Here is a 25,810-nt window from a genome sequence, read left to right on the forward strand (position 1 = left end):
CAGTGGTCAAGACGCTCTCTGTCACTTCTAATGCCAGAGACAAGGGGGGCGTACGTGACTATGGACTTCAGTCTTCATTTATTCCAAATGGCCCAGCAGTCTCTATAGCATAGTTCTCTTTTCTACTCTCTGTCACAGATCTATGAAGAAGAACTTCTACCAGAAAATTATTTTGAAGTTTATGGAAACTTAATTATTATCGCTATATTTTTTTATCATAATTAACAAAGAGACCCAAACTTCTGAGGTTAATAGTTCAGCCAAGCCACTGAGTAGATGATATACAAAGAGACAATGAAAATGGACTGCATGAAACATCAGATCCAAGCAGCAGAAAAACAAGGACAAGGAAGGAGTAAAGGTGTTACACACAAAGAGCCAAGCAGGGCGTACTCAGAAATCGGGTCCTCCTGCCACCAGGTTTGAATGTCACCTGCTCAGATGCACAGTTAAACTTCGCACAGCCTGTGAGAGGGGAAAAACAGGGAAGAACAGAGAGAGAAGAGACAGAACACAACTACAAGATGTTAGAAACTTGAGGCCGGAGTGGTGAAATGCGCTAAGATGGCACACAGAAGAACAAGTTTCCAGGAAAAGGTTAGATATCTAGGCCAGGAAATATCAGGTCTCAATTCCCACCCTCTGCCAAATGCTGAAGCTCTTCCCAGTGGGAATAATGCCAGCTAGCTTGCGGTCCTAGTGAACAAGTATACTCCTCTTATGAAGAGACAGTCTCATCTTTATTTTGTTAAAATTATTTTTATTTTATTTTTTTTAAGATTTTATTTGTTTATTCAGGAGGGACACAAGAGAGAGAGAGAGAGAGAGAGAGGCAGAGAGAGAAGCAGGCTCCATGCAGGTAGCCTGACGTGGGACTCGATCCCGGGTCTCCAGGGTCACACGCTGGGCTGAAGGTGGCGCTAAATCGCTGAGCCACCCATGCTGCCCTGATCTCATCTTTAATTTCCATGATATTGCTGCAAAAGCACCTATGCGAGTTACCTGTAACTTCTCTTACTCTTTTCCACCCAGATGATACCTAAGTCCTTCCAGTTCTCTTTCTACTATTGCTAGCAGCTCTTTGCTCGACAGGAAAGTTCTGAATGATCATTAGTAAATAAAACTATATTTAGGAAGTAGATTACAGATACTTGTATGGCTATTTATCTTAGTATGCTACTCCCATACTTAAAAGTTAAAAAAATCTGCACTGGCTAAGCAAATGTATTAGCTCTTCAGAAACTGCTACAACTCCTTCAATTTTGGTTCAGGAAATTTCAGTCTAGTATTAAAGCATATGTTCCAATCCCAAATGAGTTATTAATTTGATTAAAGTCCTCACATAAGTCACAAATGCAACTTTTTGCTGTAATCCTTTGAAAAAGGCAATTTCATCTGATAGAAGCAATGAACTCACCTAATCTAATCATTGCCCAACTGCCCCTTCCAGCTCAGAATCTGTAGGTATACAACAGATAGGTTGTGTTCTGGCCAGCTGGTTTTCCAACTGACCTTAACAACAGGTTACTCTTCAGGCTTTTGTGCCAGGTATGACAGCTTCTCCGTTTTAATGTTTTTAGAAGATGATGGTTGCTTTGATTGCTTACCTTGACCTGGAGCAGAAAGGCTTGGGACTGAAATGGCACCATCACTGGTAAAGGCTGAGTAGAGGTTGTCACTGGAGGGAGATGGCTTAAGGGGCTGTAACAGCTGATTTGGCCCAGTCTCAGGGATGTTGCCAGGAGGGTGGAGGGTCTGCTGAGCGTGCAAAACTGAAGCAGCACTCTGACCAGACAGGTTACCTGTCAAAAGATAAAGCGGCATGAAGAAACATGTACAGCTTTCCCAACACCCTAAACGGCACTATTCTTATTCCTATAATGTGTCCCATTAAGTGACTAATCACAGGTCAGAAGCTATAACTGATGAAAGAACAAAAAGCCTCCCTCATGGGAGGGGAAGTGAGAGAATCAACAGGCAACAGGGCTACAGATAGCTTTAGATATCCGAGATGGTACCCAAGTGTCATCTGGATAGAACATGAAGAGGGTATGACCGAATTCCACAATCGCTTTCCTAAACCCTATTATAAAACACTGAGTCAGAGCACAACATCAATAGGCTTGATGGGCAGTCTCTGCTTAGTCTTTATTCTTAGCATGTGTCAGATCAAGTAAAAAGTGGTGTCAAAACAGACACAAGTGACTACAGAGTAATGCAAATTTAAAATTTGTGGCAGGTGGCTTTGTGGCTTTTATTTTCTAATCAATTGTCTTTAAATTGACAAACATGTCTGTTTCCTACTAACTGGTGGAATAGAAGGCCACTCAAAAAGTCAAAATTGGGGTCAGGATCTAAATTAGCTGATATCCCTTATAATCACATTTCCACTACTGAATTGGTTCTAATGTGCTAGAGAAAAAGTTTGGGTTTCTGAAAGCTTCCAGAGAATGGAAAGCTGCTATGAAATTTGAACTGTTTTCCAACATATTTATATTAGATCTGGAGAGCAAATATGGGTACAAGCTTATTTCAGTTTTTTTTTTTTTTTTTTTACTTTTCAACTAATTTTTTTTTTAAAGATTTTATTTATTCATGAGAGATATAGAAGAGAGAGAGAGAGGCAGAGACAGAGGCAGAGGGAGAAGCAGGCTCCATGCAGGGAGCCCGATGTAGGACTTGATCCCAAGACCCCAGGATCATGGCCTGAGCCAAAGGCAGATGCTCAACCCCTGAGCTACCCAGGTGTCCCTACTTTTCAACTAATTATCTGTTAACATCACAATTTCACCAAAGGGTAAAAATTCTATCACAATTAAAATAGACAAACTATAGTTCATTATAAGATATTGTGATTTAACTATTTTTTTTATTACAACCACAAACAAGTTTTTTTCTTTCTTTTTTTTTTTTTTAAAGATTTTATTTATTTATTCATAGAGATGGGGGAGGGGGGCGGCAGAGGCACAGGCAGAGGGAGAAGCAGGCTCCATTCAGGGAGCCCGATGTGGGACTCGATCCAGGGTCCCCAGGATCAAACCCCGGGATGCAGGCAGCACTAAACCGCTGCGCCACCAGGGCTCCCCATTTTTTTATTTCAATATAGAAATAAAAACTTGAATCAAGAAAATTACTACCTGTGACATATATGAAATTTACATTCATCCTAGCTGCAATTATGAATAATTCATGCATTGAAAAGAAAAATCTACCTGAACTTTACTAAAATAGAGTACAGTTGCTTATCAGTTTGGTGAAATGTGAATTATATGAGTAACCAGGCATTGCTGCATTGTTTTTCCTTTAGAACAACTGTAAGTGGCTACCAGTAGAGAGTCACAATGGAATAAGGCATTGTACTCACCCAGTCTACTTTCACAGACTCAACAAAAGAGATACTATAAACATAGGGAGTAGAAAAGTCAAGGAAGCAAGAATATTAGGAAAGTCAAACTCCTTTGAAATTTAACAAAAACAATAAATGTTCATATGTTACATATAGAGTTGGAGACAGAAAAAGAAGATGGGACAGCTAAAGCTGACCTGGACCATGGCTTTTTACCTGAAAGCTGGGGACTTTTATTCCCCAAGGAACTGCTGCGACTAGACTTGCTGCCTTTGCTTTTAGTGGGTCGCCTTCTTCTCCCTGTAAGGGGGGCAGCTGGGGGGATAATGACAGCAGGGGGAACCTTTCCCAGTTTGGTATACAAAGATTCAATTTCATGCTTCTGGCGACTCTGCAGGTCTTGAATCTCTTTAAGATGTCTATGAAAGATAACCAAACATAATTCAAAAACATTATCAACATTTTTGTTCAAATGAGATTTAATAACATATTCTTTAACCTCCATATTTACTTATTTATTATTATTTATTTATTATTATTTATATATTTATTTATAATTATTATTTATTATCATATTATTTATTATTTATTTATTATTATTACTTATTTATTTAACCTCCATATTTACTTATTTATTTTTCCCCCAATATACTTAACCCAATTTCTACTATCTTGAAATTCTAGTTTGTCATCTCATATTGTTGGCCTCCATTACCCAAGCCAAATTCCAATCAGCTCCTAACCAACAACAGATAGTTGATGATGTGTTAGGAGAAAAGGTTTCCTGACTTTTGAGACTACACACAGGAGTACTGAATTTGCTACTCTGATCCAGTTTATCAACTATGATCTATAAAACCTGCCCACATAATCTACATCCCAGTGCCATTACTGGATTCATTTGGTAGACTAGTAAGTAGATTAATAATGATAAAGAATACTATTAACAAAAACAACCATATAATAACAAAAGGTAAAGAAGTAGAAATGCTATGGGTCCTTATAAGAGACCTAATGAGAACATTCAGATAACTAGCTTTTGCCTACCACTCTCTCTTGAAAAGAAATGACGTATAAGCATTTTGCTTGAAAAAACACTAATCTAGGCACCAGTAGCTAGGTCTTAATACAGTTCTGCCATTATTCTTTCATAGAAGAAAATATACTTACTTTTCTCGTAGTCTTCGTAGCTCTAATTTTAAATCTTCATCTTCAATATCTGACTCATTGTCACTACTCATGTAAGAGGAGTTGAATGAATTACTAAGGCTTTGACTTAGATTCTGGATAGGCAGGCTCTTTGAGCTCAGCTGATGGGGGGAGTGTGGACTACCTGAACCATCATCCACATCCCTGCTCAGGAAGGCGGCCTCCAGGTCAGAAGACGGTCCGTTCAGATGTGAAGGCTCTGACAGTTCAGGCTTTTCTTTCTTTGGTATCACAGCTGGAAGAACACCTTGTTCCAAATCCATAAAAGGAGGAGACGCTATTGGTCCCTCTTTCTTTGCCTCAATGAGCTTGTCTTCAGTTCTTGACACAGAGAAACGACCTACTTTGTTTGCTGTAGTTGTCACCTGAAAACGTCCAACCTTGGTAGACTGCCCAGTTTCTGACTTTGCTTCTGAGGCAGGAGTTTTGTGGGCACTATCTGGCATATCTGATGAGATGCCAGGGATGGTTATCCCATTAGGCTCTGTCTTCACCAGGGTACTTTCTGGACTACTACTTGATAGCACTGAGGACTCTGAAGTGCTGGATTCAAAATGAACAGACTTTCCATCTTCTAACTTATTTTTACCCTCCTTTTGAACATCATCCATTGCAACTGAAACCTGACAGAAAGAAACCAAAGTGAGATTAAAAAACAAAGTCCCCAATAATCAATTTTTTAAATGGACCCCCCTCAAAAAATTGAGGGGGGCCCGGCTGGCTCAGTCAGTAGAGCATGTGACTACTGATCTCAGGATTGTGAGTTTGAGCTCCACACTGGATGTAGAAATTACTAACAAAATCTTTTTAAAAAGTGCATTACTTTGTCTCCCAGTGAATAGGCTGAGTATGTCTTTACTTAAGTCCCTCTATTTTCACTGTGAAAATAAATGGAATACCATTATAGAGAACAATATATCTGTACTGAGATGTACACATTAGATATATAGATTCTCAGTGGCTGGCAAAGCTTACTAAGTAAATAATTGTTTTCATATCTCATGTTATACACAGGACTTAGATTTATGTCTTTGTGGAAATATAATTAACAAGGAATGGAATCTTTTTTTTTTTTTAAAGATTTTATTTATTTATTCATGAGAGACACACACAGAGAGAGGCAGAAGCAGGCTCCATGCAGGGAGCCCGACATGGGACTCGATCCCGGGTCTCCAGGATCATGCACTGGGCTGAAGGCGGCACTAAACCGCTAAGCCACCCAGGCTGCCCTAAGGAATGGAATCTTGAAGGTTGCTTGTGAATATAAAAACTACAAAGATTAAATCCAGTAAATGTTAAATGCCAGCTAAGCTTCAAGAATCAACACAACTAAATGGGACTATGAGGATCCACATCCTTATTCTAATTTGCCCATGTGTTATAAACTCAGCCCAGCTACAAACTCTCAGAACCTCAGTTTACAAACATCACCTACCAACCTCAACTCCCAGTGGTATCCTGAGAATAACTGGAAAGCAATTCTAAAAAGCAGTAAAAAAAAAAAAGAAAAAGAAAGAAAGAAAGAAAGAAAGAAAGAAAGAAAGAAAGAAAGAAAGAAAGAAAGAAAGAAAGAAAGAAAGAAAAAGAAAAATTCACTGGTTGGATCAGCTGGGAAAATATAATGATATGGTATCACACTTGATGCTCAGTAAGTAGTTTTACTTCAGAAATTAATCCTAAAAAATTATCCTAAACACGCAAAGTATTTGTACATACAAAAATGTTTCCTGTTACTTTACTATGTTGGAAAAATTAGAAACAATGTAATGACTAACGATAGGAGAATGAGTTAGGTAAATAAAAAAGATGGGGCGGGGGAGCCACAAAATATCATTCAAAGAAGCAGCAGGGTCAACTGTAGATACACCCATGGCATAGAAAAATCAATGGAAGGGAACACAACCCTATAAAGTAATCCTGGATGGGGAAGGGAGGTGGTGGGGATGGGCAGATAGTTCATTGTTTCTCTACTAAGTATTCTATATTTTCTTTGAGATGTGTTATTATTATTTTTTAAAGTTTACTTATCTACTTATTTTTAGTAATTTCTTTGTCCAAAGTGGGGCTCGAACTCATGACCCCAAGACTAAGGCACATGCTCTTCCGACTGAGCCAGCCAGGCACCGCAGCTTTTTTTTTTTTTTTTTGCATGTATTATTTTTAAGAGGGGAAAATGACAAAGAGCTATAAAAAAGAAATATATCATTAAATTGGCAATTACGTCCCAAAGGTAAGTAATAATTTTATTATATACCTATTTACCCCAAAGAGGAATTCACGGCAAGGAAAAGTGGTTGTCTTACCTGAAATCTTCCCATCTTAAAAACACCAGTTCCCGAAGTAGTTGCTAGGACAGGAACTTCTGTGATCTGAGAAACTGAAGTAAGTACATGGAGGAGAAAAAGAACTTAAATTAGCATTTCTGTTTAGCTAGCTTCTTTTCCCTTTGGCCAGAAATACAGCAAAATAAAACTATGTGTCAGGTGAGGAAAACTGTTCAAGGCAGGGAAAATTTCCTTACCTCCTCTTCCCCTTAAGTTTTGTCCAACAACGGAAAAGTTATTATTTACTTTCCTTACTAGATATCTCTAGTCTGAAATATTATATTGTTTGTGAAACACTGTCAAAATCTGAAAATTAACCCTTTACTTTTCCTTATACACATGTACAGCTGATACGGTATTATTTGGAGGAATAAAACAGCTTCACAGCTTAACTATAACATAAAAGAGATACTACAAAAACTATGGTTAACAGGCAGTAAGAATTCAATTACTCATTCTTTTTTTTTTTTTAATTTATTTTTAATGTGAAATTTCAGACACTCAATCTTCACCATTTTTTTTAATTTTTTTTTTATTTACTTATGATAGTCACAGAGAGAGAGAGAGAGGCAGAGACACAGGCAGAGGGAGAAGCAGGCTCCATGCACCGGGAGCCCGATGTGGGATTCGATCCCGTGTCTCCAGGATCGTGCCCCGGGCCAAAGGCAGGCGCCAAACCGCTGCGCCACCCAGGGATCCCCTCAATTACTCATTCTTTAACTCAAAGATAGCTATAAATAAATGAAGAGAAAGGATGAGATTTTACCAAGGACATTAAAGACCCATTTTTTTGTTTTTTAAAGATTCTATTCATTTGACAGAAAGAGAGAGAGAGCGAGAGAGAGAGAGAGAGAGAGAGAATGCACCCCTGCATGTGCAGGGGGAGCTGAAAGCAGAGGGAGAAGCAGGCTCTGTGAGGAGCAGGGAGCCTGATGCAGAGCTTTGATCCTAGGATCATGACCTGAGCCAAAGGTAAACCTTCAACTGACTGAGTCACCCAGGGGCCCTAAAGACCCATTTTAAAATGAAAATCAACTATGATAAATTGGTTTAGGCAATACTTAGGCAAAATCCTAAAACAGCAAGTACAGGTATCAGAATCACTGTTAAGTAGTTTTGAGCAAATTTAAAGCCACCTAGGTCCCCCTCTCTAGGGACAATCATTTGTTTGAAGTTTTTTTTTCTGGAGATAATGTAGACCTATACCAGCATTTTCTTTATTTTGCAAAACTAATAAGTTGTGTTATATATATACATATATATGTATATATTTAATATATATGTATAAATATAAAACACCGGTTTTGATTTTTTAAAAGATTTTATTTATTTGAGATAGAGTGTGAGCGAGCGAGCACAAGCAGGGGGAGGGGCAGAGGGAGAGGGAGAAGCAGGCTCTCCACAGAGCAGGGAGCCCGATGTGGGGCTTGATCCCAGGACCCCAGGATCATGCCCTGAGCTGAAGGCAGGTGCCCAACTGAGCCACCCAGGTGTCCCTGATTTTGATATTTTAACCATATATCTTAGAGATCATTCCATATTGATGTCTCATTCTTTTTAATGGCTGCACAGTATTTTGTTTGTCTGTACACTATATGTATGCAAAGGTAATGTAATTTAAGCAGACTTCTGCTGATGGACATCAAGTTTTTTAGAACTGGCTATTATAAAAGTGCTCTAAATATTTTCTTACAGATCTGTGGAATAAATACCTAAGAGTGGACATGCTAAACCATACCCATTTAAAACTCTGATAGATATTACTAAATCGATCTCCAAGGAGGTTGAGGCTATTAAACTTCTGAATTTACCAGTAAGAGGTAAGAAATGTTATCACTTAGTAGTCTTTTTTGTGATATGAATGCATCCCTCTAACCCAGTTTTTTATTATCTTTGGCATTTTTTTTTCCATGCAGAAAACTCATTAATGTCTATGCTGCTTTGGGGCTACAGTAGGAGATTCGAGTAATGGTGACAGACTATATGACCCACAAAGCCTGAAATGTATACTTTCTGGCCTTTTACAGAAAGTTTGTTGACCCTGCTTTCTACAGAAAAAGAAGAAAAGGATTCCTTTTATATTTTGTTACAGTACTATTTTTAGTATCATTTTCTATCTTTGGGCCATTTGTAATTTATTTTGGTTGAGGTTGGTGATCTATCTTTGCTTTTTTCCAGATGGCTGTCTAGTTGTCACAAAGCATTTACTGAAATATCCCAGCATTTTCTCACTGATTTGCAAGCCCATCTTTTTCATATTCTACATTCTCTTATAGTTTGTCCATTTCTAGACTTTCCTGGTCTGTTCCACTAATTTTCAAGTCACTCCTTTAAGAGAGAGCTTTGAAGTAAAATTTAGAATTTAATGAAGAGAGAAAGCTGAGCATTCCAGGTAATCTTATTAATAGTTACACAGGAGAAACTATATCTATGTAGGTGGTAGTGAGGAGAATGGATAAACTATAAAGAGGAAAAGTATTAAGCAAGTGCTCTAACAAAATCACGTTGAATAAGTACAGCTCACATTGAATTATATCCACCTTTGAACATAAATGGTTCTAAGGGAAAAGCTAACAGAAAATAAATGCTTTAAATTTCCTAGCTTTTGGGGGACCAGTGATGTGGTGAAAAGAGATTCACAACAAAACTTTAGAAAAGAAGTACTTAATGTGAATTTATGACCACATGCATGCTCATAAAAGTTCTCATTGTTGGTATGGATTATTTTTACAAAATTAAGTTGGAAATATACCTTTCTCAGGAGACTATATGTGTGATCATGCCAATTCTTTTTTTTTTTTAACACAATTCTAAAGACTCTAGAAATAGATAAAAATGTTTTTAAACTGATTAAAATCTTATATTTGTATTTCTACCATTCATGCTATTCAAGATTATCTAGTGTCACAAAATCCAAGTTAAGGTAAAATTTTTGGTAAGTATGCCTGAATTTCCTTATCTCTTTTAGTCAAGTATCTGACCCAGCTATAACAAAGGGTCTTATTATGAGAATCGACCTTTTGCATGCCCCTCTTGCAAAAAACAAAACAAAACAAAAAACCCAAAACAACGAACAAAACATAAAAGATTTATTAATTTGCTAATATGACATGTTCTAGATACTAGTATTGATGCTCCTCAATCATAAAATACATAAAAATGTTCCTTAGAATGGTCTCAAATACACCTACATTCTTAAGAAAGTCTTTCAAATGGTAACCTCTATATCGATTATGGAGAGGACTGGAAATGATAACATAAAAGAAGAATGCTTCTCACCATCTTTCTGAGGCTGTGCTCCTGCTTCTGTGACTGCTGTTGGAGCCACCACGGACACAGGCTGCAAAACACATACGCAAAGATACCACAAAATCTTTAGCTTCAGTTACTTTTGAAGTTTTGCCATGCTGCCTTCTCTCTTTTGCCCTTATAATGGCCAAATAAATGCAGTATATACATATGTGAAGAAACACTTATGTCCACAAGAGTTTTCTATTTTTTTCAGCATAAAAATAAGTCTGATGTAAAAAAGATTTTTAAAAGGAAGAAATTCTGAGCTGTTTCTATATTGCTTTCTTTACTTTCCTCATGGGATACTTGGATATTCATAGAAAAATAGTTTTAATCAGAACACTATTGTGTGACAAACTTAAAAGGAAGAAGTTAAAACTTTTAAAGTATAGCTTCCTCCAAAGCATAAATGCAAAATCCATAGGATTAATCTATGGTATAATTCTATGGTAAAACAAGAAAAGTATCTTTCAAAAAAATAAAAATAATCTTTTCCACAGTTACACCAAGGGGTCAGTTGTTAATCTTACATTATTCATGTGCCTTATTTCCGCTTGCTGGGACAAGCAAAGATTGAATTAATACTTTTAACTCGGTAGGTGTTAAACATATTAATAGGTTACAGTATGCTTTGAGAATATGATATATTAGAATTATGGAAAGACATCATCAAGATTTTCAAAACTTACACCAATTGTAGATGTCACCGCAATAGTCTCTGGACTAAGTGTTCTTCTCAACTGAGCATCAAGATCTTCCAGAGGTTGCTGGGACTGAACGAAAATAAGTACAATAAGGAGAGGTCTTTGGCATAGTCAGACCCACTATATATAGCTAATCTATACAGAATACTGTTTGGTGCTTTAGGTTAACACAACATAACATCTATTCACTGAGTATAAAACTCAATACACTAAATTTACATTGCCTGAATGATTTCTGTCAATTTCCCAAACCTTGGAGAAATTTAGTTAATGTTTTTATAGTTTTGAAGTCTTCTTACCTTCTATGTTTGATGTTACTTGAAGTGATAGAAAAATTTCATTTGTCCTCTCTTTAAAAAATTCTGTCCTCTGTTCTCTCTTTAAAACATTCTGATAACTGTATCAAGATCTACCAGTAGATTATTGTATCACATGTTCCCTCTTTTCCTTTTTAGTTTAGGTCCGTCTGACAACTTGACCTTATGAATTGCATTAATACATGCTGTCACTATCAAGGGATATTACTCTTTTCTTTAGGTCTTAATAATCTATACTTCTTATACCCTACAGATGACAGCAAGAAGGAACTGGAGGTTTGGACATTCCATCCTGTTAACCAGGTCTTAACTATCATCCACCCCAAGGCCATAACTTTTTACCTTTGAAACAGACCATAATTCCATATCTATCTTAGCTTCTGTCAACCTGTTCTTCTGCAGCCTTCATTTATACTTCTTCTATATGCAGGCATTATCCACTTACCCTCACCATCAACCACCCCTATCTTATTTGCTGTTTCTCATCTCATTTGCACCCTCTCAAAAGTCTGAATGGATTGTTTTTATTTTTAAAGAGAAAATAGGGGTAAAATCCCTAATTTACAGAGTTTCACAATGAATTTTTTCCAAAATTTAGTGGCTGATGGGAGTTCTTTTTGGAATTATTACTTTACTCTAGCAAGTTCTTAAAGTTATTATGTTCTACTGTACACCTGAGATTAAAGAAGTAGGGACAAGTTTAGACTTCTCAAGTTAGAAATTTATATTTTCCTTAGACACAATTTTAAAATAAAGCACACAACTGTAAAATCAAATCTTATCATGATTTAGTTTCATTGTTTACTGCTTTGTCTCAGGGCAGAAGCTTTTTTACAGTTATAATGAATTCATAATAAGTACTTTCCTTATGGGAATTCAATTAAATGTGTGGAGTGGTGGGGTATGGTGGGAAAGGGAAATGATAATTTAAATATTGCAGGCAGTTTTACCCTCTGGTCAGAACTGATCGTGACATAGGAAATTAACATTCATGTCACTGGTCTGAGCTGTGTGGGTTTTCTACTGAAGGATATAATACATATTTGTTCATGAAGCACGACCATCTATACATAAACCAATTACTTTTATTAGGTGATCAGTGAAAGAAATATCAAATATTCAAGAAAACACTGGTTGACTGAACTCACAGAAAAGGGGCATTATCAGTTATCAGGGTGGTATCTTTTCCTAAGGAACTTTCAAAGTTAATTTTGATTACTTATTTTTACTTCCACAATTGTTTAGAACCTAGTTCTCATTCCTTAGATGTAATTTTACTCTACAAAACTCTGAATGATAGGAGTTATATTTGTCCGGTAATAGGTAAACTTTGCTATTTTCTTCCTTCATAAAATATGAAAAAGTATTAATATTAAATGTTTTCTAGATGACTTGGAAGTAATAATAAAAACAAAAGAACTATGAAGCTTCTTACTTTAAGTAGGGCCTGGATAATTAGCTACACTGTTTTAATAGAAAGTTGTTACTAAGTCAAAACCAAAGAGGAGGCAGAAGCCAAGATCATGCAATGGAGAATTTAAATAAGTAAGCTTTGTGAAAGAAAAGTAAGGGTACAAAAAGACATCTGCCAAGTCTTAGGGCACCTGAGTTAGTGAAGGTCCTGGAAAAGGTGGCAGCTGCTCGCTGGGTGGAGTACCAGCTGGAAGTTCAGTACCCACTGGCAGCACCTGAGACAATGAAGGGAAATTCAAGTCCATGAGACACTGAGAGTACAGAATGCGTACTGGAGAGCAAATCAACTAATTCCAATGTAGAAATATAAGAGTAAAATATATACGTAAGACATGCTGTCACCTGGCTTATATTCTGGTATCTATCTTAAATAAAGGACATTATAACCATGATACTATTATAGGGGTTACTACTACATGGCAATAAAATAAATAGTAAAATTTAGTAAAAGGTTTTTCCCTAGGGAAAACAGAATCAAAGGCTGTCTGGACAGGAGAGGCCAAGTCCAGATATTCTTGAGCCACTGTTTTAGTACAGTATCATTAGGCTTTTCTGAGAAAACAGTATAGTTCAGAAATAACCAAGGGTCGGTCTGAGAACAAAAGTCACCAGAAATCTAGTACTATTAAGCAATTTGTACAAAGCCTCTACTGTTGCCCTACTATAAAAAAAAAAATTGCGATCAATGGCAAAGCAGAAAAGATGAGTGAAGCACAGAATATAGTAGGAAAAACACAGCCTTGTTATTTGGAGAAGATTTCAGAGACTAAAGATGGCAGAATGAGAGGAAATCCACCATTGCAGAATTAGAAAATACATTTTAGTTATTTTATTCCTAGGATTAGATTCTTTCTTCCTCTTTACAAAATTCATCACCAACTTTCAGTTTTATAAACCTCAAATTTTACATCTTGGAATCTAAGCAAAGCAGAAAATTTGCTTCATCCTCACTGAAACAAAGGCTGTTAACTGCTATATTACTATGTATAATTGCTAGCAGAGGCATTTAGCTTCCTTTTAGGATAAAGATTTCTTTAGCTGGTACCAATTATTAAGAAATGTCTATTTTACCTATCATACAACCTTAGAAAATCATGTAGTATAATCCTGCTATATTTCAAAAGAAAAAAGTATCTTGTGCTCAATATACATATATCCTAAAGTCATTTTCAATTTATTTAATAAATACAGAATGCTACTATATGCCAGGGTATCTTTATAACTGCATTTCTAATTTGCAAAGCTGAACTGAAAAAAATGCTCTTATGGGAGTGTGGGGGGGAGAATGATCATATTTATCAAATTATTTTAAAACGAGAATCTTACTGGAGCTTTAGTCAAAGGTGGCTTTGATGGAGCAGTTCCAGCTTTCACTCCTGATGTAGTGCTGACTGGGGCTGACACATAGCTGACTGGGGTAGAAACCTGCCCAGGCGTGACCACTGGTATAACTGACAAACCAGATGTTCCTAATTGCAAACTGGTTGGTGGTAAGCACGTACTCGTAGTAGATGTCATGAGCTTGTTTGGTGCAATAGCAGTGGTTGGGATACCTGGTGTGACAGTGGTCTCTACTACCAGTGAAGTCTCTAGTGAGACCGATGTATGCTGGGCTCCAGATGAGCTCGGTTCACTAAAGAGAGACCGCAGCTTTTCCTCTAGAGTCTTTATGTCATCAATTCCAGGAGCTTTGGGCTGTAAGTCAGCATCTACTTCAGGACAGTGAGTGTGGGGCTGGTTGGGAAGTAAAGCTGGTTGAGGCTGACTATGAATTAGTGTCTGCTGCACAGCAGGCACACTGGCAACAGGTTGTACCAAGGGTGGGATACTAAGTACTTGGGGCAATAAAGGTGTAGAAGTAGGTCCTGCTGTTTGAGGAAGGGCAGGAATAGAAGCCATAGCTGATGGGGTAACCAAAGGATGCACCCCACCAGGCTGAGAAATAGAACTAGATAATCCTGCTCCAGGGGAGGACGATGATGCAGACAGGGACAAAGCCAATCCAGTTGTACTGCTATGAGATGTTTTATCTAGTGAGTGTGCACTAACCACCACTGTTTCAGCTAGAGTTGGAGCAGAGGTGCTGCTGCTAAGCTGAAGAGATGGCTGTGAAGCTATGCTTGGGAACGGAGTGATGGCAGGAACGGATGTTAATGTGGCTGCCCCAGTAGTACTGCCTGCTGCCTGCTGTGATAGTACAGGTGGAGGCTTAGCACCTGGGACAGCAACACTGCCCACTGCAGAAGCTAAAGTTGTTGAAACTGGTATAGAAGGCAAAGTTCCTATGCTAGAAACAGTGCTCCCAGATGTGGGAGCTTGAACTGGCTGGGATGTTGCTGATATTGAGACAACTGTAGGTACTGTGATGCTTGAAACCATAGTGGAAAATATTGGTGATTCAGATATGGGTGGTACAGGGAGACCACTTGAAGGCATTACACTTGTGCAGGTGGGAACTCCACCAACCCCTGTTTCAGTGGGCACTGGAATCTCAGATTGAATTACTGATGTGGAAATGTCATTTAGAGGGCTGCTAGTTGCAGGCACTGATACTGAAGGTGTGGCTACTGCTGTGGTTGGGACTCCAGCAATGCTACTCATGGAAGGAGGAACAACTGGAAATGTTGGTCCTGTATGACTGAAGTTGGGAGGTGCTGTACTGGGCCCTTCTGTCATCTGCGTATGTCTAAGTTCAGAAAAGGCTTGCTGTAGGCTAAGGGATGAAGCAGAGTGAGACAAGTTCATTCCAGCGCTGTGAGAAGTAGAGGCAGCAACTGTAAAGGAAAATACAAAATTCAGAATCAGTCCATTTTATTTTATTTTATTGTAAAAGATTTTATTTATTTATTCATGAGACACACAGAAAGAGAGAGAGAGAGGCAGAGACATAGGCAGAGGGAGAAGCAGGCTCCATGCAGGAAGCCCAATGTGGGACTCGATCCCAGGACTCTGGGATCATGCTCTCAGCCAAAGGCAAATGCTCAACCACTGAGCCACCCAGGAATCTCAAGAATCAGTCCATTTTAAAAGGGTCGATTCAAAACAGTCCTAACAATCTATTTTTGGATTACCAATATTGCCACGTACCAACAAGGTTTAAAACTTCTCCTAAGGAAATGACAGGATCTAAAGCAGCAAAGTAAAAGAGCTGTTCGATCAAAATAAGTTAGCTTCTATGAGTATCTATTTCTAGGGGCAAAAAAAAATAGAAAGGAAAAAAGGGAAAAAAAAGTCACCACAAAACACCTACAATAGTCCTAAATAGAGAAACGAACACATACTATTGTAGGTATACAGTATCTATTACACAGGCTGCATCTAGTGCAGGTGTCTTTTCTGCCTCTTATCTTTTAGTCCCCTATTCATCATCTATTTCCCTCCCCCAATATTTATCTATTGATTATAATCTCAACTTTCTACTCTTCTTTACTGTCTATGTCATCATTTGAACTACTGTTTGATAACCAGCCTTCCAATATAGGAGAGATGCTGTAAGATTAATACAAGTTTGTGGTAGAAGCAATTTCTTACCTGTATCTGGTATTTCACTAGTGAAAACTTTTGATTCTCGTAATCGACTTTCTGGCACAGGACTCACTATAAACCGTCTTCCAGCAGAATGAACAACTTGAGTTAAAGAACTGGTAGGAATGCCTGGTAAAAAAAGAAACAAACCACTTAATTGTGTTACTTATATACTGTCACCAATATGAAGCTTCAAGATTTCATTATTAGTATTCAACTTCTTAGGTCAAAGGTAAAAGGAAACATGGAAAGAAAAGAAATTCACCTATTTGCTGTGGCATGGAAGACGCAGGAACTGGTTGTTTGAATTCTCCTTCCAATTTCTACAACAAACAAAAGTGATCAAATTCATTCTCAAACACAGTCTTTATCACTGAGCACAGCAAAAGGTCACGTGCAAAGAGAACGTAAATGTTTGATAATCTTAATCACAGATGTAATGTGGTATCACTGAACATTTTGCATGGCAGATTTAACACCACAGCAATATTTCAAGTAAACAAACTTCTCTATGGGGATAATGATCTTACTTGAGAACCTGTAAAGCCATAGTCATCCTTTCCCTGCAGACTCTCCAATCCCTGGTCACCCTCTGGTTCCACACTGACATCCTCACTGAGCATTTCATCAGCTTTTTCAATAATTTCTCGTACTTGATCCACAAAGGACTCTCTCTCCATTGCTAGAATAAAGTCATTGTTCACCTGTAAAAGAAATGTGATGTCAGTCTGATTAGTAGAGTGTTACTCATGTTTTAAGTTATTCCAATTACCACTTGTTCATGACTTTTGTCTGACAAATCTGCATACTACCTGTATCATTATTTATTTGATATGTAAATTAGTTCTTTAATACCCAGAATTGGACATGTCCTAGACAAAATATCTCTAAGTCACAGGTAATTCATATTGAAATAAACACATAACTATCAAAATAGATTACAAAATGCTGCACATTTTCGTAGGGCAGTAGATACTGAAAAAGTACTAAAGCAAAATCTGGAACTCCAAATGCAGACATACCATAATTGTTGCTATCTCCTCAGGATTGTCACCATCTAAATCAAATTTGAATGTAACCATTTTCCGATTATGAGTCTCTAGTTGACATTCTACTACTCGGTCTCCTTTATTTGAAACCTAAAAAGAAAAGGAACTTAATATTGCAGAAGCCATATTCAGCACTGTTACTGAATTTGAGAAAGTAATGCAGACGATCACTTGAACTTAAGCCTGCCTGGCGTTACCACTGTTCCTTGAAGATTTGTTGGTATTTTATCTCTTAAATTGGTAGCAAGAAAACGTTAAGAAAATATCGGCCTTTGTGCTACTTCCTCACCTTCCGCTGAAGAGTCTGGAAGGAATGTAATAAAGTATCCATTCTACAAATTAAAACTCTTTTTCTAGAAGGAAAATTATGCCTTACTATAAAAATATGGAATTTAATAATAATATTGGGGGATTAGAAAATTCCAAATTTTCATCAATACACCTGAGCCTTAGAAAATTTAAAGATTATTTATTTATTTGACAGAGAGAGAAAGAGTACACACATGTGCGCATGAGCATGAGCAGAGAGAGGGGAAAAGCAGACCCCTTAATGAGCAGGGAGCTGGATTCAGGATTCAATCCCAGGACTCCGGGATCATGAACTGAGCTGAAGGCAGAAGCTCAACCAGTTGAGCCACCCAGGCACCCGCCTTAGAAATAATTAAATGACATTAAGTAATTATATGAAACCCATAAGTTAGCAACACTTACATTTAAAATTCTTAATTTTGGACGCGAAGTCTTTTCATGACGAGAGCGACTTCTTACAGATTTTCGGTAATGTCGTTTTGTAGCTCTCCCTTCATGCCTTCCACTGGAGGACGGGACATTCTCATTGCCATCACTCATTCCTGAAGCAACATCTGAATGTGCACTTAAAAAAAAATAGTTCAGTGTTTAAAAATTTGATATTTTGAAGTTTTCTATCATCCTTCCCTATCAGTCAAGGTAGAACTTTACTTTTACATACCTGTCTATAGAGGAGACCAAAGTGGTAGGCTGTGCCTGTGCCACTAGAACTGGCTCTGGAGGAGCAACTTGAGAGACTCCCTGAGTGCTCTGTAAATAGAAAGGATGATGCAGATCTTGGCAGTAATATATTTTATCTATTATTCAGCATCTCCAAAAAGCTACTTTTTTTTTTCCTTTACCCCTCCACCCCCAAGTCCTAGAAGCACTAAATGTACTAGTAATTCCCAGTATTCAGCATCTAGAGACAGTGGTCTTAAAATTCCAAAGGAAGTCTCTAAAGCTAAATCTCATATAGACTGCATGGTGTGACGTCAGCCGACATAACTGCTACGTAGTGAGAAAGTACAACTTGCATGCAGCCAGCATCTTCCTAGAAGTGTGCAACAGGGCAGGCAGAGCAGAGTGCAAAGATGATTCAGATCTTTCTCCTAGTAGGGCAAAAATGATTATTGGGAGCACAGCAGGACAAGATACTTTCATGACTGCCAATGGCAAGAATTTGTGAAAGGATAAGAATAATGGCTAAAGTACTAGCTAGAGAAGTGAAGTGCTAATAGGGTTAATCTTCTCCAAGGCACACTCACTTCCCAACAGAACAGCCAGTGGCAACAAGGCCCCCACATTGGCATTTCATTCTGCTGGAAGAAAAAGTGATTTAGAAGTTAGTTTGAAAATAGTCTCCAAATGAGTTCTAAAACAGGGGAACCTTTGTTTCTTGTCATTTTTATCCCACTGTGTAGACGTTTTATATATAAACATGCAGTAATTCCATTTACCTCCAGAGCTGCTTGCTGGGAGGATGTAGTGGGGGCTTGTTGTGCTAAACTCACTGCTGGCTGGGACACTTGAACCTGTCCTCCTATACTGCCCACAGGAACCAAAAGGTTAGATTCCACAAAAGGCTGCACCACTGTAGGAAAGTAACCCGGTGTAGCCAGTGCTTCTGTGGGCATGGGAGGGGATAGGACTGTAGAAGGGATGCAAATAGAAGCCACGCTGGAAGAAGGAGCAATATTTGAATCTCCTGGGTACTGTGGTGGCAGTCGAGATGGAAAGCCCTGTGACAGAAATGAGGAAGGTGAGTTAGTGCAGCTTGGGTCATCAAATTAGCAAAACAGTAAGACATGCACACACACAAAAAAAAAACAAATGAAAAAAACAACCAGACAAAAACACCAAAAAAACCCCAAACCCCAACAAAAAAAAGAAAGTACACAGCAAAGAATAGTAGTAGCCCAATGTCTTTCTAATAATTTAAAAATGATTCTTGAAATGGTAGACTGGTTTCAAATTTAGGGGACAGGACTCTACAACTATAAATTGCTGAGTTTTCTCCTCTTGGAGAGTAAAGAGGAGGAATAAACATAATTCCTTTTAGAAAAATATGAACTTTCTAGCCAATCTTAAGTGGAAGAATGCAAAAATTCTTCAAGGTATCAGTCATTCTAATCATATGATGACAGGATAATCTAAGGCTTTTTATTGGTACCATGTTGGCTACTCTATTTATCCCACCTATAAAAAAAAAGTACCCTGATATACTCTATCATTAGCTATATTTAGCATTTAGTCAGCTTACATCAAATAGAGAGAAGCATCTTTCTCCTAAGAAGTATCTTGAGAAAAATGGAAATTTCTATCTTTTCTCTGAATTTTACTATATTAGCTTCCCTAGTTGAGACCAGCTACACCTTTATTATTGCTAAATATTCTGATATTCAACTATTAGGTTTTCAAGTCCTTTGATGGTCTACTATTAGAACCAAGCCCTCTGTCTAGTGTCTTCCTTTTTGCTAGCCAACACAATACCTGGTACAGAACATCTCCAGAGGGAAGTGGAACCTCAGCAGCTTGTCCAAGGTTAGCTGGTATTCCCATGGACTGAACTGCTGGTTGCAGGAGTTGTGGGTGAACCTGACTTGGCAGCTGAGTCACAGGCTGCAGAAGGGTTGGAAGCTGACTAGGAACCACAGTTGGTCCCCCTGGGATCGCAGCTGTTGTAGCAGATGAAGCCAAGGTGAGTAGAGGCTGATTAATGCCAGCTGCCATTGTAATGGGAAGGGATGAAAAACCTGTCTGGGGCGCAGACACATGAGGAGTTGATATGGGAATTTGAGAGACCGGGTACTGAGGGAGTAAGGAAGTAGAGAGTGGCTGTCCCACAGGGAGGAAATGAGCACCAGAGTGGACTGGAACAACTGAGGGTTGTGCCGCAACTGGGATCTGAGGTTCGCCTTGGATAGTTGGTACTGGCTGGGAAACTGGAAGCTGGTAAGGTAAAGAAAAACAAAACAGACAGACTTTAAAAAAAAAAAAAAAGGAAAAAAAAAGAGCAAGGCTGCCAAAAGCAAGAGTTATGTATTAGCCAAAAAGAAGGAAAATCCTCCCCAAACCTCCGCACACATTAGTGTGGGTTAGTGTGCCACAAGAGAACAGGAAAGTATAATAGGAGACAAAGAGGCTGACAGACTGGCTGTTTCAAATCTTTTGCTGTAAAAAATTCTGCTCATGCTTCATCATTTAACAATAGAAAGAGGACACTTTCATAGGCAAAGTCTGTTTCTTACAGTTTTATTTAGATTTATTTCACATATCCTAATCCTTTGGCATATGTGTTGTCACTACATCTATGACTGCTATTATAGTAGTTACTGGAATTCAAGTGAGTTCCTTCTCACTGGAGTTAGATTTCAGTTCATATTGCTTCTACAATTCTGAAGTCTCACATTGGCCTATGAAAGTAGGTATAAGTACCGTATTTTCACTGATTCCAGGATACAGTCATCCCTCTCTACAATCTGCTCTTTGTAACCTTTGTGAAACGGAGATGTATGTTACAATTAATGGTGTGCCAGTTCCTGGTTACTAAAATAACGGTGCATCTGATAATTACAGTATCTCAGATGCAATGAAATACGAGAGAAACAATACACTATGCCAAAATACAAGGACAACAAGTCCCAATGTTAAAGTTAAAAAAAAGTCATTCAGTAAAATATACCTTCCAAAGGGCACTTTTCAAGTGATTAGAAGGATGACTTAGAACAAACACCACTCCATATAAGGAGGTTTTATGACCTACATATGACCTACTATGAAGGAGGAAGCAATGCATAATCTACATGAAAAATACAGCAGAAATAAACATCTGCATTAAAGGGAATTAAAGCAATTAAAAAAAAATACAGCAGAGCTGTAAAACTAGAATGTTGGATAGAGCTGACGCAATTCTAGAAAATGTCCAGGTTCAAGTACCAAAGTACTGTTATTTAATCTACCAGTTCAAATGCCTGTTAAATGGACTTTAGACTGATAAACCTAAAAGTCAGTTTGGATTATGAATGCTGCTAATATGTACCTATTTACATTAACCAATGCGTGTGCACAAAAGGAACAATTGTCAATTCATTTCTGTGAATGAATTTCTGTGGTGAAAATAACCAACTTCAGTATTTCACTATTACAGAAGATAAAAACCTTCCATGAGAAAGTTATATGGAGATTCTTTTTTATCATCTATTTAGAAATTAAGAACGTACCTGTTTTCCAGCTGATATTTGAGGCAAGACCTGTGGAGCCTGAGACTGACTGACTGGTTGTGCAATAGTGGCCTCACTGGAGGCTGATGTCTGTGGAAGCGAATACTGCGCTGTCTGTTGTGGAGGGGCTGTCTGCTGTACTCCCTGCTGCTGAAAATAAAATAGAATAATTCAGTTTTATTTCAAATCATTAATCACATAGTTCTAAGGAAGTATATTTGCCTAAGGCCTTCTGTATCTGTAAATGACAGTATTAGGAATTAAGACATGCATAAACCCAGATTAATCAATTCCCTTTTACATTTACTTCTCTTTTTCCTCTGGTATTCTTCATGATGGTACAACCAAGAGCAATTAGCCAATGTTTCAAAATTTGAGTCACCACTGGTTCTTCGGCTATTATCCCTCTGACCCCAACAGGAGGTCATTCACAAACACCTTTAGATCACATACCCAAATAAATACTCCCTCCTCCAAAACTGCCCTCCCTATTTTTCCACCCTATTTCTTGGTATCACCTCTCGTTTTGGTCCTATATTAAACAAATCTAATCTCCTCCTTTATTTTTTTTAATCTCCTCCTTTAATCTCTTTCTCTTATTGTATTTTATCAACTGTATAATTAATTTCCTTGAAGAATAGCTCTGATTACAGCCACCAAATAGTGAGAAAAGCATTGAATGTGGAATTTTAGCTCTATCATTTGCTAGTTGTAATACTTTAGAGACTGCTCATTTTACTGCCAGAAAGGTATTTCCTTCTTTGAAAAGGACACTATCACTCAATTCAAAGCAGGGCAAAGGGAATAAGTGACATTTAGTAATCAACCATGTGCTAGGCATTTTTTAATTCTGCATTGGCTTTTATTTAATGAAAAAAGCTAATTTCAAATTTACATTAAGCTAAGCTGAATACAAAGTCTTAGTGACCATGTCTAGGCACTGTGGTATAATACACCTAAACTTAAAGCATGGAGCATAAATGTACTCTCAATACTATATTTTATAATAAATAAATGGCTCTCTCTAGCCTAACAAAAATCTGAACTTCATACCAGATCTTCAAAATTCTCTAATACCTATAATTTAAAATTCTTATTAATATAAAACAACAGCTGTTTATAATAAAAAATTTAACCAACCTATTGGAATATCAAGTTGAATGAAATAGCCTACCTCACACCAATTCTCCAGAGGCAACTACTATTAGTGGTTTGGTTATCATTTTTGCGATTTTTTTCCCTATATTTAAGTGGTCTTTTACAAAAAATGACATATTTGTTTTCTGAAACAAAAGCATGCCCATTTTGTAAATACCGTTCTCTAACATGCTATTTTCATATAATTTATCAAGGGCATCAATATCCTAATGATGAACATTTAAGCTGTTTTTTTGCTACTTAATGCTACAACCAGTAGCTTTTTACATATATCCCGGTCTATACAACTAATTAGTTACTGCTGGTAAAAAAGATAAGCTATTTGTTTATATCTGTGGGTATATATTAAAACAGATTTAATTGACATATAATGATTCAATATATGCACATATTGTGAAATGATCACCACGGTAAATCTAGTTAACATCCATCACGACACAGTTAAAATTTTTTTCTTGCAATGATAACATTTAAGATCTACTCTCTTAGTAACTTTCAAATACACAATACTATAGCAACTATAGTCACTATGCTATATACTGCATCCCTAGGACTTATTTATTTTTGTTTTATATATATTATGAACCTGGCCACCTTCATGAACATCCTAGATTTTGTTAGATGACAATCTGCAAATAATAGTTTTGCTCTCCTGATATTTTTATTTTTTTAAATATTTATTTATTCATGAGAGATACAGAGAGAGAGAGGCAGAGACATAGGCAGAGGGAGAAGCAGACTCCCTGCAGGGAGCCTGATGTGGGACTTGATCCCAGGACCCTAGGATCACAACCTGAACCAAAGCATATGCTCAACCACTGAGCCAAAAAGGTGCCTCTCTCCTGTTATATCTTACTTTGTTCTTATTGTATCAATTAAAATTACCTCCTCCAAAATGCTGAAACACAATGGTAGTCATGTTTGTTTAGAAATATTGTTCTGCATCTCTCAAACTCTTCCCACATAATAAACCAGTCTCCTTTACTCTTTACTGGAGCTATACTACGAAGGCTCTAGTTTTCTGGAACATAGCAAATACTTTCTCTGTAAGTTGTGTCTTGAGGTAGAATCTGCAGTAACAAGCATCATGAGTAATATTAGGACAGTTGTTGGGGAGCCTGAATGGTTCAGTTGGTTAAGTGTCCAACACTTGATTTCAGCTCAAGTCTTGATCTCAGGGTCATGGGATCAAGCCCCACAGTGGGATCTGCACTCAGCAGGGAGTCTCCTTGAGATTCTCTCTTTCTCAAATAAATCTTTAAAAAAATTAGGACAGCTGGGATTTTTGTGCTTTTGTATTAACAGGTTTATATTTGTGTGATCTTTGTATTAACTCCTTACAGTGATCTTTAAACAAATTGTTTACAATAACATACAGAACCTGGAATAGTTAAGTCGTTTTCCTAAGAATAAGGACCAAATCTATGTTTAACTTCCTATCTTTTATTTTAAAAGCAACTCGGTCAGATATGCTCTATAAACATTTCCAACTACATATACTACTTTAAGGTCCTTATAGGCACATGTGTTTTCACCAGTTCTGTTTTATTCCATTAACATCTTTTTGGTTATTTCAAAATAAAGGAAGTGAAAGTCTGTAATATGGAAATATTATAAAGGTTTAAATTTATGTTGATTTCCTTCTTTACTGAGGGAAAGAGGAAAATTTGAGGAAAAAATCCCTACCTTATATATGGGCATATGATTACCTCTCACTCACCCCTATTAATGCAGAACTATGCTTACATCTAAATTTGCCCTCAACCAGCTCTTCTACGAACCTATACATTCATTATTTGTATTCTAGCTAAACTGAACTACAGGTGTTTCTGTCTCACGTTTTCCTACCTTTGTGCTTTTACCTCCACTTTCCTTTTGGCCTAGAATATTCTTTATTCTTACATCTGAGTCTAACTCAGATTCCAGTCCAAATGCTCTTTCATAAAGCCTTCCTGATATTCCCTGCGCCCTCCCCGCCCCCCCGCTTGAAGGTGATGTTAATTTCTCTCCTTTCATGGCATAATTGGCATGTAGTTAACTGATGAGTTGTGGAGTAAGACAACTGGATTTAAATTCTGTTTCTACCTCTTCTAAGTTGTGTAAGCTTGGTTAAGTTACTTAGGTTTTCCAGATCTCATCTCAGCCTTCCCATCTGTACAATGAAAATGACGGTATACATACAGGGTTCATATAAGAATTAAATAAAAATACAGGTAAAGTGCTTTGCACATTGTATGAAATCTTAATTATGCTTATTTGTTTTGTAGGAGTTGACAGATATGTTTAGATTATTTAGGATCCTTTGAAAGTAGTCCTATCTGGTCCATCTTGATAGACCCTCAGTGCCTACCTAGCACATAGTCCTTAGGAACATGAACTCAATTATGAAAAAAATCTGTTTAATTGGTGTGTGTGTGTGTGTGTGAGAGAGAGAGAGAGAGAGAGCGAGCTGTCAAGAAACAAGTTTTTAGACATATACCATCACTTTGTGCTTAACATATGAATGAGAAGCACGTATACCAATTATACCTTAAGAGTATTTAGGGAAAAGTGGCACCTCTGGGTAGGCCAGGAGAATATGGTGATCTTTTTGTGCACAATCCTACTGGCTAACACTCAGTGCTTCAGCCAAACAAGTATTGTGTGTAGCAACTTGAAATCATGGTTTTTTATTAACTTGCCTCATGAAACCAGTTCAAATAGCCTATATGGACTACGTACTATCTGTTGGACAAGGAATGGTGCTTGATGAAAAAATGTTCATGAGCCTCAGTTGAACAGAAAGCGAAATACCTGAAGATTCTACATGGTCCTATGAAGAAATTAAGTAAGCTGGGTTATGGCCTATATGGCGTATGGCAAAGAACATTCTAAGTTTTCTAGTAGAAGGAAGGTATTTTTGG

The 25,810-nt window shown here is 37.5% G+C and overlaps 1 protein-coding gene across 10 annotated transcripts in view; it reads right to left on the reverse strand.

The window, feature by feature from the left end:
• WNK1 (WNK lysine deficient protein kinase 1) overlaps positions 1–25,810 on the reverse strand; it is a 147,268-nt gene that overhangs the window by 5,753 nt on the left and 115,705 nt on the right. For 2 of the 10 annotated variants that reach the window (XM_055315334.1, XM_055315332.1), the window contains 17 exons: positions 21,750–21,896; positions 20,020–20,478; positions 18,987–19,268; positions 18,209–18,297; positions 17,950–18,112; positions 17,212–17,328; positions 16,720–16,893; positions 16,455–16,512; positions 16,196–16,318; positions 13,991–15,438; positions 12,796–12,879; positions 10,860–10,943; positions 10,159–10,219; positions 6,859–6,932; positions 4,517–5,178; positions 3,563–3,765; positions 1,608–1,802 (listed from right to left, as the gene is read on the reverse strand). In XM_055315334.1, the coding sequence (XP_055171309.1) occupies positions 1,608–1,802; positions 3,563–3,765; positions 4,517–5,178; positions 6,859–6,932; positions 10,159–10,219; positions 10,860–10,943; positions 12,796–12,879; positions 13,991–15,438; positions 16,196–16,318; positions 16,455–16,512; positions 16,720–16,893; positions 17,212–17,328; positions 17,950–18,112; positions 18,209–18,297; positions 18,987–19,268; positions 20,020–20,478; positions 21,750–21,896 (4,423 nt within the window). Of the gene's footprint in view, positions 1–1,607; positions 1,803–3,562; positions 3,766–4,516; positions 5,179–6,858; positions 6,933–10,158; positions 10,220–10,859; positions 10,944–12,795; positions 12,880–13,990; positions 15,439–16,195; positions 16,319–16,454; positions 16,513–16,719; positions 16,894–17,211; positions 17,329–17,949; positions 18,113–18,208; positions 18,298–18,986; positions 19,269–20,019; positions 20,479–21,749; positions 21,900–25,810 lie in introns of all 10 variants that reach the window. The other 8 variants (XM_055315333.1, XM_055315331.1, XM_055315337.1 and 5 more) reach the window with 6 other exon arrangements.

This window comes from Nyctereutes procyonoides, unplaced genomic scaffold, assembly GCF_905146905.1.
Source record: "Nyctereutes procyonoides isolate TBG_1078 unplaced genomic scaffold, NYPRO_anot_genome, whole genome shotgun sequence".
Lineage (NCBI taxonomy): Eukaryota > Metazoa > Chordata > Mammalia > Carnivora > Canidae > Nyctereutes > Nyctereutes procyonoides.